Source organism: Parasteatoda tepidariorum, chromosome 12, assembly GCF_982258835.1.
Source record: "Parasteatoda tepidariorum strain Cologne lab strain chromosome 12, Ptep-v5.0, whole genome shotgun sequence".
NCBI lineage: Eukaryota > Metazoa > Arthropoda > Arachnida > Araneae > Theridiidae > Parasteatoda > Parasteatoda tepidariorum.
Genome location: NC_141766.1, coordinates 67,088,946 through 67,108,514, shown reverse-complemented (window position 1 = coordinate 67,108,514; position 19,569 = coordinate 67,088,946). Strand labels below are relative to the sequence as shown.

General features: G+C 31.8%; 1 protein-coding gene across 7 annotated transcripts in view; it reads right to left on the bottom strand.

Annotated features, from left to right (window-relative positions):
* Positions 1-19,569, bottom strand: part of LOC107440967 (armadillo-like helical domain-containing protein 3) — a 92,674-nt gene that overhangs the window by 45,514 nt on the left and 27,591 nt on the right. For 5 of the 7 annotated variants that reach the window (XM_016054069.4, XM_071188418.2, XM_016054068.4 and 2 more), the window contains exons 7-12: positions 12,461-12,553; positions 10,641-10,715; positions 3,450-3,536; positions 2,632-2,688; positions 1,042-1,085; positions 482-542 (exon numbers count right to left, since the gene is read on the bottom strand). In XM_016054069.4, coding sequence (XP_015909555.1) covers positions 482-542; positions 1,042-1,085; positions 2,632-2,688; positions 3,450-3,536; positions 10,641-10,715; positions 12,461-12,553 — 417 coding nt within the window. Of the gene's footprint in view, positions 1-481; positions 543-1,041; positions 1,086-2,631; positions 2,689-3,449; positions 3,537-10,640; positions 10,716-12,460; positions 12,554-18,943; positions 19,309-19,569 lie in introns of those variants that run through there. The other 2 variants (XM_016054071.4, XM_087155879.1) reach the window with 2 other exon arrangements.

Sequence of the window (19,569 nt, the reverse complement as noted above, 5' to 3'; positions counted from 1 at the left end):
TAAAAAAAATGATGGAAATGGAACAAACAATAAAATAGACTAAAGATCCTTAAACAAGAGAATTAGTGGTAGCAAAATTTTAAAAACTTCATCTCAAAGGAAATGATGAGGCAAACTTTCTTTTGAAGATGATTTTTTTTTCAAACAAAGTAAATCACTTTACATAATAACAGATTTGTTCAAAGAAAGAATCAATGTTGAAACTATTGAAATTAATATTTCTGAACAAATAGTAACTTTAATACAACATGCATTCTGTTTGGCCCTTTAAAACTTATTAGTTTACACATAAAATGTTACAAAAAAATTGATCTAGAATCAAAAAAAATTCTGCAAAAAATAAAGAAATATCCATATTTTAAAACACAACTTTATGTAGTTCTTAAGATATCGTAATTTTATTAATACACTATGCACTTAGTTTAGTACCAATTACTTCTTTGTTTTTATAAAATAACATAAAGAAAAGAAGGATGCTTACAAAGGAGGTAATTGTTGAAAAAATGCTATTATGAGGTTCGAGTTCACCTTCACAGAATTTTCTAAAAAATAAAAACATTGTCATTCACTATGTCTTTTCAACAATGGTAATTCCCAACTAATAATGTGATAAACAAGAGAAAGATAAATAATCATAAGTTATAAACAAAATAAATATTTCAAATTATTTCAAGAAAATACTGCAATGTTTCATACAATGGATGTTAATATCCATTATTTCTTAAACTAATTCATAATCAAGATTTATTACTATAACCATATGAGAATGGTAGCAAACAATTAACACATATGCAATAGTATTTAATAACCGTTGTTGAGCAGCCAATTTAGTGTTTACAACTACCAATGTTCCACTCTTTAGTCGCGTAATTTTGAACCCAATCAAGAAGACAAAGGAATTCCTGGATTAAGTATTAGGAGAAATTTGCCTTCGTGGAATACTTTTTGACGGAGCTAACCCGCATTTGCGTTACACGAAGAGGAAAACCACAAAAACCTAAAATAATTTAAACAGTTTTTCCAGATAAAACAATTAATTACCTATTAAAATCTGACAGTGCTTGAGAAACAACATGCCCGAATCCCTGAAAGGAAAAAAAATTCACACAAATTATAAAATAATAACTATAATAATAGGCAACTATTAACTATGCTTTACAACCATTAACTTTGTAGAACATGCTTTAAAGTAATATTTCTAATTAGGTTTTAAAAACTTTAGTTAAAAATAACAATAAACTATTTAATAAGCTAATGATATGAAAAGTTATAAGCTACTGCAGCAAAACCTTACCTTATGGACTTACCTTTCAGTGTATAACTTCTAGTACTTTCTCTACCCATAGAAAGCTCTCACTTTAAGAACGGTATTTTACACTTTAAACAGCTTGATTCGATATTTTTAAGATGGGCACCTCATGATTTTATACATCATGTTTTCTCTGTAATTCCATGGAAACATTTCATTCAAAGCAGTAATGTTTGTTTACAGACAAAATAACGAGGACCAGAGAAGATAAAGGGTGCAAGATAGATTTAGGATGTTTATTAGAAAAGTTGTAGCTAAAATTATTTTAGGTAAAAACCATTTACGAAAATGATTGACATATACTCGTTCTTATCAACAGCTTCAGGTTAAAAGTTTTTTTTATATGCAGGTGGTATTTGTTGTGGGCAGAAATCTGCAAAATTTTTCAGAACATTAAAAGCTCTTGTACATTATAAACATTTTATTGTTCATTTATAATAAACAACTTATTTCTAGTAGGTCTTGTTGGTAAATGCAAACATAGAACCATCATAATAAACTTATTCATAAATATTTTCATTAAGAGTCAGAATGAAACTATTAAATGACTGAACTCCCATCAAGAGTGTAACCATGACTCCTTAAGGCAAAGCTACTTGTTTGAAATGTTGACTTTAACGATTTTCACGAGCATTAATAATTAAACTAAAAAAATTTGTATCAAAAATCCAAATCTTTCAATTCCTCCAATCAAACAGTTTAAAGTTTGTATTTTTATTCATAGAAAATGGAGTATTCTGTTAACAAAAAAAAAATCAGGAATATCAAGACCAGGGGACTGTCCAGGCCAAATTTACTACAGTTTATCGGTACCTTCACAAATTCAACTTTAGGTTTCATAAAACACTTTTTCTTAAAATTTTACATTTGTATCCCGTAAGAAATGATAAATCCATATTTTTGTGTTGATTTTTTAATATAATTTTCACAAGTTATGTCTAAATTTTCACAAAATAAGTACCTGTCAAAAAAAAAAAAAAAACTAGACAGACAACTGAGGTCAAATAAATACAAAAAGCTTAAGATCAAGACTAATGAGGACAAATATTACTCAATAGGAACATCAAGACAATTAGGTACCCTGTCTGTGTAACGGTCAAAACAGTACTTTCCCTCAATAAAAAAATTGTTGCTAGAGTGGAAGGCTTGTGTTAAATAATTTTTGTATCATTAATATTAAGCTTTTGCAAGTAACTTGGAAATTTGTCAGAAATTTGAACTTCTTGTAACATGTTGTACCTGTTGAATTAAGCTTTTGCTGTACTTATTTAATGTGAATTTCAGCTACAAATAAATCAAACAATAACCACAGAATTACTTACATTTAGAGACATTTCATTATCTATTATTGAAAGTTTCACAATGTATGGATTAGCAGCCTAGAAAAAAAAAACAAGTCAGGTTAAGCCAAAATTTAAAAATCTGCTGCATCAGAAAAAGTTTCAAACATTTCAAAATATGATTGGTCTTAAATTTTAGAAATATTTTATTCAGAGTTGGAAAAAATATGTATGCATTTCTATATTTTGTATGGGCACTTTTTTACATTACATAAAAGCTGCTTAAAAACACAATTAACGTCTTTAGAACATGATTAATAAAAATCAGAAGAACTTAAAAATCCTTACGACAAAGACTTGAGTCAAATTACTTATATGTATGACTATTCGCTTATTTTAGACTTGTTACAGTTTTAAAGAGTGCTTAATGTTTTGCATATTTTCTGACAGAAAGGCATTACAATTTCAATAAGAACCACTTTCAAATCAAGATTGGAAAAAAATTTTATTCTAAATACAATATAACTAAAGTCAATAGTTGTCTTCCATTTTAATTTATGTTTGTTGCATATCTTTTTGCTTTTAATAAATACACTCATAGCTTATTTAATTAGTGAACTGACCAATTAATACAATTGGCTTTAAATACTTCTATAATACACTTAAAGTTTAAAAATATTAATTTACATTCAAAGTCTTGAGTTAGCATAAATATTATGGATAGAAAATATTCAATAAAAGAAACCATTACGGGAAGTGTTACATAATAACAATTAAACAATAGCAAACTGAAATTAAACAATATTTCTAAATAAATTATTACATTAGATAAAAAAAACATTGAATTAACAAAAATTTACCTCATGTTTCCTATAATTTACAAGAATAGTTAGTAAAAGCACAGCATCGTAACCATGATTTTGCCTAGAGGAAGTATCATTTAACAACTGAAAGAGAAAAATTTTCAGTCAGAAGTTTTAAATTTCAGAGAAATTTCTTAACAGAACTTTTAAGCAGAATAATTCTAAACAGAATTTTTAAGTAGAACAATACAAGCTAGATTAAAATTTTTACCCGCCATTATTTTACATTCACAAAAAATATGATTTTTTTTTTAAATGTAAACAGATGTCATATGAATAACCTTTTGGGAACCAAAACCATAAAAGAAAGAATTTAATTGAAATGCATTTATTGCAACAATAATACTATATCAAAATAAGGTTGTCATAAGGTTTAAAAAACAATGGTTTTGTGAGTGATTAGTGTGTTACTCAGTATTTTTTGTCCTAAACAGAATAAAAATGCAGACGCTTCATTTTAAAACATTTACAGGTGCTACTGGATTGAGGCACAATAATGTATGGATTTTAACTATGAAACTTTGTTAGATAAGTGTTTCTAGCTTAAATTAAAATTCAATAATTTGGAAGGTCAAACTTTTCCGCCAGCCTTAAATATTAGATTGCGCGATGGAGAATGGAAGTATCATGCCCCTGTTACATGCCTGATCTTTTTTTCTTGTTCACCTGCACAAATAAGTAATTAGGTCTAAAATTACCACAATTTCGTGGAGATATGCTGTTCCATTTTTGATTTAAAACATGAAAATTTGGTAGGAAGGCTTATCCAACAGGGTGGTATATATTTGAACCTTTTGACCCTTCTTTTTAAATGTTGCTTCTTTGAAGCCACGATCGAAATTTCATCATTATTTTTTTCTTTTTCACCTGTTACTAGTGCTTTTTTACTTATTTTTCATGCTTCTTATGTTTCATGCAATGTTACTCAAAAGTGATAAAGGCACCTTTAATTATTCAAGATAACTTGTTTTTAAGTTACATTTACATTTTAAGTAATATACATTTTAAATGCCTCTCATTAAGAGGAAAAGTTATATGGCTGCATTTAAGCAGTCAAAACTTTAAAAAAAAAAAAAACAGAAGAAATACGGAAGTGGGCACTAAACTACACAAGACTAAATGTATTCTGCCTAATGGCACTATTGGGTGGCCCGTGCTGGAGGATAACTTAGCAGCACGAAAGAAGAAGAGAGCAAAAGGGTTGTCCCTCTCTACAGTGCGGATTCACGTACGAGCGAAATTGATAGCCAGTCAGATGGGTATTCCAGATTTTAGATAAAATAGGTACTTCAGATTCATGAAATGAAAGAACTAGTGTGTGTGACAAAAACTACATAAAAGCCAAAGATTGCATGATAATTGGATGGAAAAATGGCTTCGTTTTTGGCTTTTGTAAGTGAAAAAATAGAGGAGCAGGGACTGAGTCATGGTCAGTTAATAAACATGAACGAGATTCCCCTTTTTTCCAACTACCCTCCCAACTGGACTGTGGAAGAAAGGGGTGCAAAATCTGTGGACGTAGTAACTACAGGCCACAATAACAATGCCATTCACCTATGTATCAGGGTGTTCAGCAATGGGGAGAAGCTTGAAACATAAAAAAAAACTCTACCGAAATCCAAAAGATGTTAAAATTAAAGCAAATGAAAAGAGTGATATGGGAGGATATAATAAAGCAGTGGCAGGATTTGGTGTAACGTTAGCATAAAGGTGCGTTTTATAACCACGTGGGTTATCGATCCCCGACTAGCTGCGCTCCCATAAAGTGCACTCTATTAAAGATTTCTGTGGGAGAACTGGATGAAAAGCAGCATTTACTCCTACACTAAATCTGGTCACATGTAATGGGCAAGTTATGAGGACGTCCCCACATGGGAGACTGAAGTTTGGAATGCTATTAAAAAAGAGACTGTCATAAGTGACTTAAAAAAAGTGGAAATCATCCCCAGACAAAACAAAGCCCAAATAGAGGTAGAAAGCGTGAGTAACGCAACACTGAATAAACAATGAGCAGATGAACCCAAAAGAAACAATTAACTTATTTTGTTCTGATACAAAAAGATCCGATTTTGATAGTTTTAAGTGATTAGTTATATAGTGATATCTAAATAAATTATTCTTCTTTGGTTTGTTTTAGAGCAAAATTTTTTTGGATTTATTGTTTATTTTTAAAACAAGATTTCAGATTACTGATTTAAAAGTAAGATCGTTGCATTTTTATTTTTAACAATTTTAAGACTAATTTTAATGGTTTTTAATAGATTGTAGATTGCTAATAAAATTTATATTCTAATGTCTACTTCAAATTAAAATTGAAAAATGCGAAATTTTACTTAAAAAGCAATAGGAATACATTTTATGTACTAGGATTGTTTGTATATTTAATACCTTTTTAACGGTTTTTCTTTAATTATTTAAAATACATATATATGCGTATTTAGAACATGTGCGTTAAGTCTGCAATAAATACCTGGATTAATATAGTAAAATTCAGAGTGAGGTATCCTATGAAAAGCTTTTTTATTTTAGTTGATTTTTGCAACGGTGTACATACCAGGATGGTGCACCTTCATGAAATTATGGTAATTAAAAAGTATACACAGTGCAAGAAATATTAGTAATTTTTATATAATGACAAAACTTTAAAAAATACGATAGTGAAATACAAATGTAAAATTTCTCAGCCTCATTTCAAAACTATACATAAACTACTAAATTTACATAATGTTATTTTAACTTAAATTTTCAATTTTTAGAACATTAAAATATATTTAAATTGATTAATTCATCATATAAAAAGATAAAATGTAAGAAACAATTTTTTGTTACAAATACAAATAAAAAAATTTGAATGAAATGCAACGTTTCATTTATCGAAGTACAATATTCTAAATGTAACAATGTAAGTACAATGTAACAAATTCTAAAATATAAGAACAGGACGGATATCTCTTTTGTAAGTTGATAGAGAATATTTTTACTTTCAATTGAAACATAAATTGTTAAAAAAAATTATTAAAATCTATTCAGAATAAAAATAACCTGTAGCTGGCACTTAGAATTCTTTACATAGAGCAATATCTGGCATTGCTTCATTAGAGTGTGGATAATGAAAAGTTTTTGATTTAAGCATGGTAAAAATTTAAGCAAGCAATATTGTAGAGAGAGAAAACATCATCGAACCATATTTTCTAGTGAAAACACCATATCTTGATAAAAATGAAAAATGCTTTTAAAAGTTATCATAAGCACCACAGTGCATACATCAGCATTTTTATAGGAGAGACCTTTAAATTACCATTTAAAATATCTGTATAATAAATTTTTTTATATATTTTATAAATTAAAGTTGTAATTTCTAAATTGTAAAAAAAAAATTCTGTTAACAGGTCCCCTCACTTTCGGCTGCCATAGCCTAGACTGTTCAGGCAAGGCTGAACTAGATCAGCCTTGCTACATGTAAATTTGGAATAAGCGTGCATAATAAATAATCCCTTTAAATGGTCAGAAAATAATATTAAGCACAACAAAATATTTTTTAAATACATCAACTAAGATAATTTCAATTTTTAAATTATTTAAGAGGGGAGCCTAAAATGCATTAACAAAGAGTTCACAGGAAAAAAAGAAGTTTTCTTTTTCAGGTAAAAAATAAATAAATAAAAGCAACAAAACGATATAAAACGATATTGTTCTTACTAGTTGGTACCACGCCAAAAAATAAAGCTGCCGTGTCATACTTCAGAAGAGCAAATAATTATCAGCAAAAATACTTATATGCTCAGTGGTGCAGATAAAGACAGGGTGGGAGTTTGAGAGAAAAAGGTTCAAGAATTTCAAATTTCCAGAAAGTAAATTATTCTTCTATTATGAAAAAAAATTCAACCATATTTAGCATAAGAATTAATGCTGCAACTGATCATATAAAACTGTAAAACAATGCAATAAGGAAAATTAAATAAAAAATTTTAAGCTAAAAATTTATTTAAAAAAAAAAGATTTAAAAAAGCATTGCAGTTTACAATTGAGGAAAAAATATAAACAATGTAAAAAATGAACTTTCAAAATCCTCCAAAGTCACTTTCATTACTGTCACAGACAAATAAGTTCAAGATTTCATCATTTGCCATATTAATACAACTAAAAGAATCCTCATCAGAATCACCCCCCCCCCACTGCGCTTGATGATGCAAAACAGCTGCGTGATAGTCTTGGTGGGTACAGCAGCCCAGGAGTCTAAGGCCCACCTGCTGATAATTTTGTAGCTTGCTCTCTTCATCGCTCTACTAGCAGTATAAGTATGAGAATCCCTTTCCTCCTCACACGACCACTTTTACTACTTTTTCCTAACTTCATTTTTAAATGCCTTGTTGATTGTTATATCAACAAGGGTTATATCACTACTGGGTTGCAACTTCTTTGTCAAGTCCCCTGGGATAATAGCTAGTTGTTTCTTCTCTATGAGTAGTCAGAGAGTCCATGATAAGGAGACTTGGGTGAAAAAAAGGAGCCCTTTTGCCATTTATATGCAACGTCTAGCCACTCCAACCTTATACTCTCATTCATTCACCCTTTTTCATTTGCATATACAGAGATTTACGAAAGGAAATGACTTTTTGGAATAGTTTTTTTAAAGATAACCAGTCTTTATTTCTCCCTGGTGGCAGAACAGGTCAACATACAAGTGAAGCTAGATTTTTCATGGCCTGTAGTTTCAATGAAAACTGATTGTTTATCTGTTTTGTTCAGAGTGTGAGAAGAAGATGATCAAATGTGAAGGGCACTTCATTTGATTATTAGTGAGATTAGACACCCTCACAATATGTTGCACAAAATCTAAAAGTTGTTCATTTTCAGTTTCCAGTCAACAGGCACTGTTGTTCGTGCTCTTATAGATAAATTTTGATGCTTTGTGAAACGAAAACACAATGAAGAGCAAGCAGAAAATGAGGAAATACCCATATTTTGGCAATAAATTTTGCATGCAGCCTCATACTAATGGTCAAAACTGCATGACCTTTCTCTCTTTCACTAAGCACTCATTTTTCCAGTTTGTGTTCAAGTACATGATACTTGGTTGTTCTGCTTCTCCTGGTTCTTTTTCTTAGGAATTTTTCGTTTTTTCCTTTCTCCATCGAAGGATGCAGTGTTCGCCTATCTCATATTCTTGGCTCGCTGATCGATTGCCGATTTCTTCAGCCAGCTTAATAAGAAAAAGCTTTATGCTGGCAATGTAACTCTTATTCTTTCTTGAAGTCATTACACTGATGAAAAAGTTAAATGATAATCAATAGTAAATGATAATAGGAAAAATAATAATGAAGCAACTAATAACAAATTGACTAGTAACAACAGAATAACTAATAGTAACAAAATAAGAAATAATCAAGAGCACATCAAAAACATTCTGAAGAAGAAATGAGCTTCACTTTCACAATCTTCGGGGTGGAATTTTAGTGGGTAGAATGCTCTCTGCAATGGAAATAGTGCAATATGACTCAGCTTAGAAAGAGTAAAGAAACTGTTTAAAAGAGGAGTGTATACCCCACCTCCTTCACTTGTCATTTCTACTGGAGCTGTTTTGGAGAAATATATCAGTTATTTTGAAAGGGGTTGGGTAAAAAAGGGGATACTTCCTTACGTATTAGCTCCAATTACAATTGCCAAGACGCTAAGTGGATTTCTAGCTTACGATCTTTCTTTAAGCAGAGAATGGATACAAGATACATACTCATCAAATTGATTTTCTTATGCAATGTTTTTTTAATAATTATTTTGTTTATTTATTTTCTTGCAAGTCGCTGCCAAAAGTTGCTAAGAATTGTGGATTGTTCTGCTGCAGATCACGATATTGACAAAAATTTAATCCACTTAGTTATTAGTTTTTTCAATAAAATTTTTCTCTCAAACAATTATTCTGCCATAAATAAGTTTTCTTGATAAATGTTTTTGCTACCAAAAATTCTTTTGTCAGAAACGCCACATGTAGGAAAAAAACAACTTTTTTTGGATAGAGCAGCGGTGCTTTCGATGAAAAATACAATGCATTCAAATACCACTTTGTAAAAGAAGTTCTTGACATGAAATTGGCGTTCTTTCAAGTGAAATATTCAAGCATTACCCTCATGAATATTGAATAGCACATACGTTTAAGTTCAAAGAGAACACTTTTCACGTAAATAAAAAGAATATCAATAAATAAAATAAAATGGATTGAAACAGGAACTCATTATCTTTCATAGATTTAGTTAAATTCAAACCTGACAAAAAAACTTTTTAAAATAAGATGTAAAATTGCATAAGATGTAAAATGACCAGAGTATAATATATGCAAACTTAGAAACACATTTAAATAAGGAAATAAAATTTCCATTTATTATTTATAATAAGCAGATAATGTTAATTTAAACTACCTATAATTTTTTTTCAAGTTAGACTAAGATTCATGTTGGTATTTATAAAACAGGATTGTGTTAAAATTTCCCTTTTTTTTTGGTTGATTTGTTTGGGGGAAGGGGGGACGGAAAGGTTCAAAACCATAGTTATAGACTTATGTCAGCAAATTTTGAATTTATTTTTACTTTAATTGTGTATTCTACTTTCTACACTGTTTACTATACTTTCAACCTTTTCTTTTTATTAAACTTCATTTGCAAAGACAATGTTAAAGTTAGAAAGTGAATATAAAAAGCAGCATTTGATTTATAACTTAGTAGGCAAAAAAATTTTCCCCAACGGAAATTTTTTTTAAATTAATGCAATAGAAGATACAAATTAAGCCAAATAAAAATTCCAGCTTCTACCTTTAATTTTAAATCTCAGTAATTTTATCAAAATAAACAAACTGTAGAGCAAAATTAATCCCTTAGAATACATATATGGAATAATATTCTTAAAAAATTTAATCTTCATTTGTAACAAACAAACTTCGGAGATTAGCTTCCTTTAAAAAAAAATAATAATTTCTAATAAAATTTGAAGTAAGTTCAAAGGCTTTAAGTAAAAGGTTTTCATGTTATAGACTAAGGCCTGTACAGTAAAAAAAACTATCTTATAACTATGTACCAAGTTAAGAGATATCAGAAAACATGCTTTCTCTTAAACTTAATATAAAAGATAAATACCATAGATAAAAAAAAATGTGTAAGACATAAGTATCATTTTTATAAGAATTAATTTAATACATACTTGTATTATTGCTTCAAATAAACTGTTCATCATTAAATATTCCAAAAGAGTATTTTGGCTAACATTTTCAACTGCCTAGGAAAAAAAATGTTCAAGATATTTGAAATATGTACAATAAAAAAGCATAATTGATTAACACTAAGATATAGCTTTAAAAAATTGAATGTTGGAAAGTGAGTATCTGAAAAAGAATATTCAACCATCAATCATTCTAGTGGAATATACTACACCTACTTCCAATAAAAAAACATTAGGAATAATTTCATAAATGGGAGTCTGTTTAGAGTTTAAGATTCTATAATTTAATAATTAAAGTTCAAAAATGCTTAAACTTTAATATCAACTATAATAAAAATACACAGCTTCGAGCTGTTATGTTATTTTATGTATAAAATTAAATATATTTGCATGTTTTGTAAGATTTCAAAATGCTGGAACATTAAAGGCAACATAAAATTTAGTACATAATTAATGTATTAAAACTGTAACAAGGCTTTCAGTAAAAAATTTGCTTTAAGTTTATGGTCCTCTTATGGTCCTGAACACCAAAGTTCATCTTATGATCTGGAAGTTAAGAAATCCCATTTAACTAATGAAATGAAGAGATAAAATTATGAGATTGTGGGGAGAGTAGATATCAACCATGTCAACTTTCATCTATGAAAAGGTACCCCACCATAGATTCAAGTTAACATGTCTTATATACTAGAGAATTGGAATTATATTACTGTAGTGGTAGAAGCACTACAGTACTCCCCCACCTTCTATATATACCCATTATATCTGTGATAGAATTTGATGAACAGATACAACTAGTTGATTCATTGCTGTTTTTGTGAGAAGTCGGGAGAGCTGTATTAAGATCACCGTACTTTTGAGTGCTGATCGTAAGAACTGTATTAAGTTCACAGTTGTGGTTGCTCTTGTACTGCCATTAGCAGTCAAGTGTAAGTAGGCCGACGTTGTGTGTGATTGAGACTGAGAAGCAACAGAGCGAGGATGAGGATAATGTTCATCACAAGTAGCAAGTCAAATGTTCAATGCTGACCATCCATCGAAGTAGGCGTGTTCGTTTCACGTCCGAGTTACCAATGTGGGGAGAGTAGATATTGACCATTTTAACCTTCATCTATGAAAAGGTGCCCGACAATAGAATCGAGTTTACTCATTTTCTATAGTAGTGAATAGGAATTATATTATTGTAGTAGTATATACACTACAAGATTCTTGTTTAAATGTAGAAAATAATATGTATGTTAAGTTGGGTTTTATTGGTAAATACAGTGGGAAACAAAGTTCTGTATTATCTGAAATGGAAATCTTTTAAAGATAAAATATAATTTTTAAAAAAAAACATGCTCTACATGAGTTATCAGAACAAGGTTACAGACATTTGAAAGGACTTTATCAATCGAATTATAGTACTAAGTTAGACAGTGAAAATAGCTCTGAACATATCACCAAAGGTATATCAATCTGAACAAAATTTAAAATTATTGTTTGTTCATTATTAAAATTAAAATTATTGCTTGTTCCTAATTAAGCTCCTTTTAAAAATAATTTAAAGAGGAAAAGAAAAAAAAAGATTTCTAACATCAGTTCTAACATAAGTAAAATTATACCCTTTAACAAACATTAACACTAAACAAAAAAAGTTACAGAAATATCACAGTATACAATAATTACTGCAATAAATAATTCTGTACACAAAATAGATGAGGGAAAAAAGTATAAAGTTTGGTAAAATAATATTGCAACAAATAATAAATTGAAAATAAGCCCCAATTTGTTATACAATTAGAATTAGCATTAATACTTACGGTGACTAGGACTAAGAGAAACTTCAGAACTAAACTTTTTAAACTGGGTGGGTAATCATTAATTAGATATTGAGACAGCTGTTGAATTAGTATCTAAAGGATGAGAAGAAAGGAGTAATTATTATAATAATAAACAAATCATTCATACATATATAAAACAAGGCATTATAACAGGAAATCACAATGATGTGAATAAAAAAAGAATGTAACTTCCAGTAAGGGGTAACTCTAAATGAAGGACACTTTTATTTACAGGCAGTGGCGTATCTAGGGTATGGCAAGTAAGGCGAATGCCATGGGCGCATTATTTCAAAAAGGCGCAAAATCAATCAACATAAAAAAATTTTATTGAAAAATTTTATTAAGTTTTTTTTTTAAATTTTCATATATATATATATATATATATATATATATATACAGTCGGACTTCTATTTAACGAAGTCCCTAAATCCTGATAATAAGTTCGTTATATGGAAAATTCGTTAAATAGAAAATCACCTTTTGAAATACTTAAACGACGCAAAACAGGTTTTAAATTCATAAACACTAGACATGACTAAAATGGTAATTGATACACCTTTATCTAGTAAACTAGTATCTACCATTTATTCTCTCATAAATCTTAACCATAAAAGAAATCTGCATGAAAAGCAAGAATAGAGTAAAACATTACCCAGTGTTACACTATCATGCTACATACATTTTCAACTAAAAAAATCTCAATTTATGTATTAAATTATAGTCGCATTTATTGCAAAAGTAATTTTAAACATACATTACCCATGCGCGTTCTCACGTTTAATTGCTATTGATAAAATCTGTTATTAATTTAGTCTGAGTTTTTCATTCGTTGAAAAGGGAACGAAATTTTGCTGCTTTCTCTAAAAGTGAGTAAACTTCGAAAATCAAATTAAGGTCATTCCCCCATGAAATGCGTTGGTAACCTCGTCACATTGTGGTAGTGATGTCGGGTTTTTAACCTCGTCAAACTGTGGTAGTGACACCTATAGATAAAATCAAGAAACACTTCCGAAATAACTTCTACTTACACTTCAGACGGGGATTCCCTGTAATATGTAAACACTCAAGTGAGCGATTTAACTGGGAAAAATAAAGATTCGATTACAAAAAGTTGTCTCTTGTTATTTGCAGTTTTTAAAGAATATTATTACTTTAAATATAGTAAGCCGCTACATTCTGGTGACCCGGAATTATTAACGAAAATGACGGACTCTGAACCATCGGCAACCAAAGATGAAATAGCACGAGTAAGTGTTAAAATACCCCCGTTTTGGGCGGAAAAGCCCGAAATATGGTTTTACCAAGTGGAAGCACAGTTTTCGATTTGTGGAATAACTGCCGAGGAAAGGAAATTTAATTAGTTAGTTTCCCAATTCGAACCAAAATTTGTTGAAAGTTTGTGGGATATTATAAGTGACGAAAGCAAAGCGAAATATACTGCTGCCAAAGAACGTCTTCTGAACACTTTTAAAGAGAGTGAAAATAAGCGTCTACAAAGACTGCTTACAGGCATTGATTTAGGAGACATAAAACCTAGTCAGCTTTTGCAAAAAATGCGAAATCTTGCTACTGATGGTATTTCGGATAAAGTACTTAAAACCCTATTTCTGTAAAAAATGCCGGATTCTGTACGCAATATATTAATTGTTAGCGATGAAGACATTGAAAAACTGGCACTAATGGCCGATCGTATTGTTGAAATGCAACCAAAACAAGAACTATACAGCGCAAGTAGTGTCGTTACTCCAGGAGCGGATGCTATTACTGAATTAAGACAACAAATTGCAGCTTTGGATAATAAACTGGAAAAACTGAGTGTCACTCGGAACTCTCGTTCTCCATCAAGAAATATGTATCGATCTTCTTCTGATCGCAGTAAGTCTCGCAAACGTTATAATCCAGGTGGCAAATACTGCTATTACCATTCTCGGTATCGTGAAAAATGCTTTCCTGATAAATGCAAAGGCCCTTGTGCATGGAAAAACAATCAATCGGAAAACCAAAATCAGCAGTAGAATTATCGGCAAGCTCTGCTGCTGTAAGTAAAGAAAATTGCCGTAGATTCCGCTTATTTGTCACAGACAAAAAAACGGGTTTACGTTTTCTGGTTGACAGTGGAGCTGACGTAAGCCTTATTCCCTATACTTCCAAACAAAAACTTATTAGTGACTATAAATTATATGCAGCAAATAATACCGAAATCGATACTTTTGGTACAGAAATTTTGATTCTTGATCTTGGTTTGCGCCGTGATTTTCAATTCCCATTTGTTGTCGCAAAAATAAGTAAAGCTATATTGGGAGCAGATTTCTTAAACAAGTTCAATTTATTGATTGATATAAAGCATAGAAGGTTAATTGATGGTGTAACGAACCTTGCAGTATATGGTAACATTGCATCCATCTCTATAAATGAAAGTGTAAATACAACAAACAGCTTGAGTAAATATAATGACGTGTTTTCGATGTATCCCAGTATAACAAAACCGAATATTCTTATTTCTACCGTAAAACATAATGTGAAACATCATATAGTAACTAAAGGACAACCTGTAAATTGTAAAGCTAGACAATTAGACCCTAAACGGTTGGAAATAGCAAAGAGAGAATTCAAATATATGCTGGACAATAACATCATTAGTCCTTCTAGTTCAGAATGGGCAAGTCCATTACATATACACTGGTTATCATAAATTAAGGAAAATTCACAAAAATCGCGATAACTCAAGAAATTACACATGGAATTTTATGAAACTTACCCACAATATACAACACATAGTAAGGTATTAAACAACATAAAAAGAAATTATCAGACATTAATAGTAGTATAGAAATTAGCACATGTATAAAATAAACAAATTGGAAGTATCGGTTTGCAATAGAAAAAGTACCTTTAATATGGAATATGATTGCCTCTAGAAGCAATACAGCACAAACAGCGATGTGTGATGCTTTCAATTATGCGGTCTATCAGTTCAATAGGAAGTGAGAGCCATTGCTCTTGTAAAGCAGTTGCAAGCGTGGCAAGGGTCTGAGGGGGCGGATTGATGGCAGATACACGCCTCCCTAGAGCATCCCAAACGTGCTCGATAGGATTCAAGTCCGGGGATCGAGCTGGCCACTCCATGCGAGTAATTGTTTCCTGTTGAAGATAATCATCAACAATGCGAGCTCTGTGTGGTCTTGCATTATCGTCCTGTAACAGGAAGCAATCACCAATTGCCCCGGCATATGGGCGCACATAAGCATCAAGGATGTTGTCTCGATAAACCTGAGCATTCACGGTTCCCCTTGGAAAGACATGGAGGTATGTGCGCCCTCCTAAGGATATGCCTCCCCAAACACAGACACTGCCTCTTCCGTATGCATCTCTTTCACGGATGTTTGATGGATGATAACGGGTCCCAGGTTCTCTCCATATCAAATAACGTCTACTGTCACTTTCTAGACTAAACCTGGACTCATCCGTAAAGAGAACAGGCCTCCATTGATCTGACGTCCAGTGGACATGTTGTCGGGCCCACTGCAAACGGTCTCTCCTATGGCGTGATGTGAGCGGCACGCAAATGGCTGGTCGTCTCGCATACAGACCACCTTCGTGGAGCCTTCTGCGCACAGTTGACGTTGACACCAACCTTCCGGTGGCTGCAGCAAGAGAGGATCTAAGATGTGTCGGAGTAGCGGTTCTATTCCTGCGTGCACTTAATGTCAAATATCGGTCATCGGCACTGGTCGTAACAGTTGGCCGTCCTTGACTGAACCTCCTAGATGCCGAATCTGTGGTTTGAAATTGCCTCCAAAGTCTATGAACCACAGATGGACTCACATTTAGCCATCTGGCCACTTCTGATTGACTCTGCCCTGCCTCTAGTCTCCCGATGGCTCTCCATCGTAGTTCTTCAGGCAAATGATGCCTAGAGGTCATTATTACGAATTGGCTATCTCAGATTTTCAATGTCGCAATCACAGTAAAATTTGTGTGCTTTCTCTCAAACTTGGACTTTTATGCTCCAGGCAGATGACGTAAGCCGAGTGCAGCGCCACTAATTTGCATATTGCAATTTTACTCAGCTACTCTTAGTGGACAACATATGCAAATTTTGCACGGTTTGGCTTACTTTTGAAAGAGTTATCGCTATTTTTGTGATTTTTCCTTAATTTATGATAACCAGTGTAGTAACAAAAAAAGACGGTTCCTTCCGCCCGTGTGGCGATTATAGAAGGCTAAATGATTTAACTGTACCTGATCGTTATCCCATATCTCGAATCCAAGATTTTCAACATATTTTAAGTCATAAAACTATATTCTCTAAAATTGACCTTTTTAAGGCTTATTTCCATATTCCTGTAGCGGACGAAGATAAAGAAAAAACTGCCATCATCACACCTTTTGGACTTTACCAATTTAATGTAATGAGTTTTGGACTAAAAAACGCCCTAGCAACTTTTCAAAGATTTATCAACGAAGTTTTTTATGGCTTAGACTTTGTGTTTCCATATTTGGATGATGTGTTGATCGCTTCTTCTTGCGAGGAAGAACATCGTTCACATCTTGAAACAGTTTTTCAACGTTTAGATAAATATGGTCTTCGAATTAATATTAGTAAATCAATTTTGGGAGTACCTGAGATAGACTTTTTAGGTTATCAGATATCTGCTGAGGGGTCAAAACCTCTACCTGAAAAAATTAAAGCTATTGTGGAATATCCCTTGCCTGAAACTATACATGAACGTCGTTCCTTCTTAGGAATGGTTAATTTCTATCGAAATTACATAAAGAATGCCGCAAAAACTCAAGCTCCTCTGCATGAACTTTTGAAGGGATCTACAAAAAAGGATCGACGCAAAGTACCGTGGACTGATGCAACCAAAGAAAGTTTTGAAAAATGTAAACAAGATATTGCTCAAGTAGCGTTAATGGCCTATCCCAATTCGGATTACCCTCTGGCACTTCTCATAGATGCTTCTGATTGGGCTATTGGATCAGTAATTCAGCAAAAAGAACCAAATGGTTGGAAACCTATTGCATTTTTTTCAAAAAAGCTCAATGATGCCCAGAAAAATTATAGCGTCTACGACCGCGAACTTTTGGGTATATACTTATCTATTAAACATTTCAAACACTTACTTGAAGGTCGTGATTTTAAAATATATACCGACCACAAATCTTTAATATACGCATTTAAACAAAAGAATAATAAAGCTTCTCCAAGACAGCTAAGACATTTGCAATATATTTCACAGTTCTCTACTAACCTATGCCATATAAGTGGTCAAAACAATGTGGTTGCAGACAGGCTTTCTAGAATAGAAGACATCGATTCACCTGTTTTTGATTTTGACCAGCTAGCAGATGCACAAATTAATGATGATGAACTGCAACAGTTAAAATTACATTCCAAATCATTAAAATTTAAACAACACCAGCTACCATCAGGAAAACTCTTATATTGCAATATTTCTACTTCAAATATTAGACCATTCATACCTAAAAACTTTCGGATGAGAATGTTTAGCGCAATTCATGGATTAGCTCACCCTGGAATCCGCAGTACCGTAAAAGAAATGACTAAAAGATTCATTTGGCCAGAAATAAAAAAAGATGTTAGACAGTGGGCTCAAACATGCATTGACTGTCAGAAAAATAAAATCACAAAACATACAAAATCTGAATATGCACAATTTCAAGCACCGGATGAAAGATTTAGTGTAGTGCACATTGACTTAATTGGCCCTTATTCACCTTCTAACGGATATACCTACTGTTTGACGTGTATTGATAGGTTTACCTCTTGGATGGAAGTGGTACCGCTATCAAATATCACTGCTGAAAGTATCGCAAAAGCATTCTATGAAAATTGGATTACCCGATTTGGTGTTCCTTCTCGCGTTATTACTGACAAAGGAACTCAGTTCATTTCAGAACTATTTCGAAATTTGGCTTCATTATGTGGTGTAAAGATAAACCACACAACTTCTTACCATCCTCAAAGTAACGGAAAAATTGAGCGCTTACACCGCACATTAAAAACAGCTATAAGGTGTCATAACTCTCTCCGCTGGACAGAAACATTGCCAACAATTCTAATGGGTTTGTGAGCTGCAATGCACGATGACTGTAAGTTTACAATAGCTGAAATGGCTTATGGTAAAACTATTAAGTTACCTGACAAATTTTTTGAAGAATCTGAATTGCCAATATCTAATGATAATTTTGTTAATAATCTTCGAAATCAGATGGCACTCTTGAAGCCCTATCAATCCAAATTAAAATGTAAACAAAAAATTTTCATCCCGAAAGATTTGCATATTTGTTCGCATGTGTTCCTCCGGATCAACAAAGTAAAAAAACCACTTGAACCCCCATATGAAGGACCCTTTTTAGTATTACAAAGAAACGCAAAATATTTTCTAATTTCAATTAAAAACAAGCAAGTTAATGTCTCCATCGGTAGACTAAAACCTGCGTATGTGTTGCAACCTGATGAAACTTTGCCTCCAACTTCAGAAAATGATCTTGCATCCGTTCCAGTGCCAAGTAAAGAAAAACAAGTAGAACAACAACCTGAGAAAAGAACACGTTGTGGAAGACGAGTTAGACTTCCTGTTCGATTTAAAGACTTTACTGACTCTTATTGAAATGTTTACTTAAATGTTATGTTTTGTTCTTTATGTTTTCCCTCTTGATTTACATAATTTGTATAAAAATTAAGCGTATTAATATGTATTCTACTCGTGTACTACAAGTAACTACAAGTGTACTACAAGTAACGTAACTTCATTACTGGTAGGGGAGTGATGTCGGGTTGGTAACCTCGTCACATTGTGGTAGTGATGTCGGGTTTTTAACCTCGTCACACTGTGGTAGTGACACCTATAGATAAAATCAAGAAACGCTTCCGAAATAACTTCTACTTACACTTCAGACGGGGATTCCCCGTAATATGTAAACACTCAAGTGAGCAATTTAACTGGGAAAAATAAAGATTCGATTACAAAAAGTTGTCTCTTGTTATTTGCAGTTTTTAAAGAATATTATTACTTTAAATATAGTAAGCCGCTACAAACACTAGACAAGATTAAAATGGT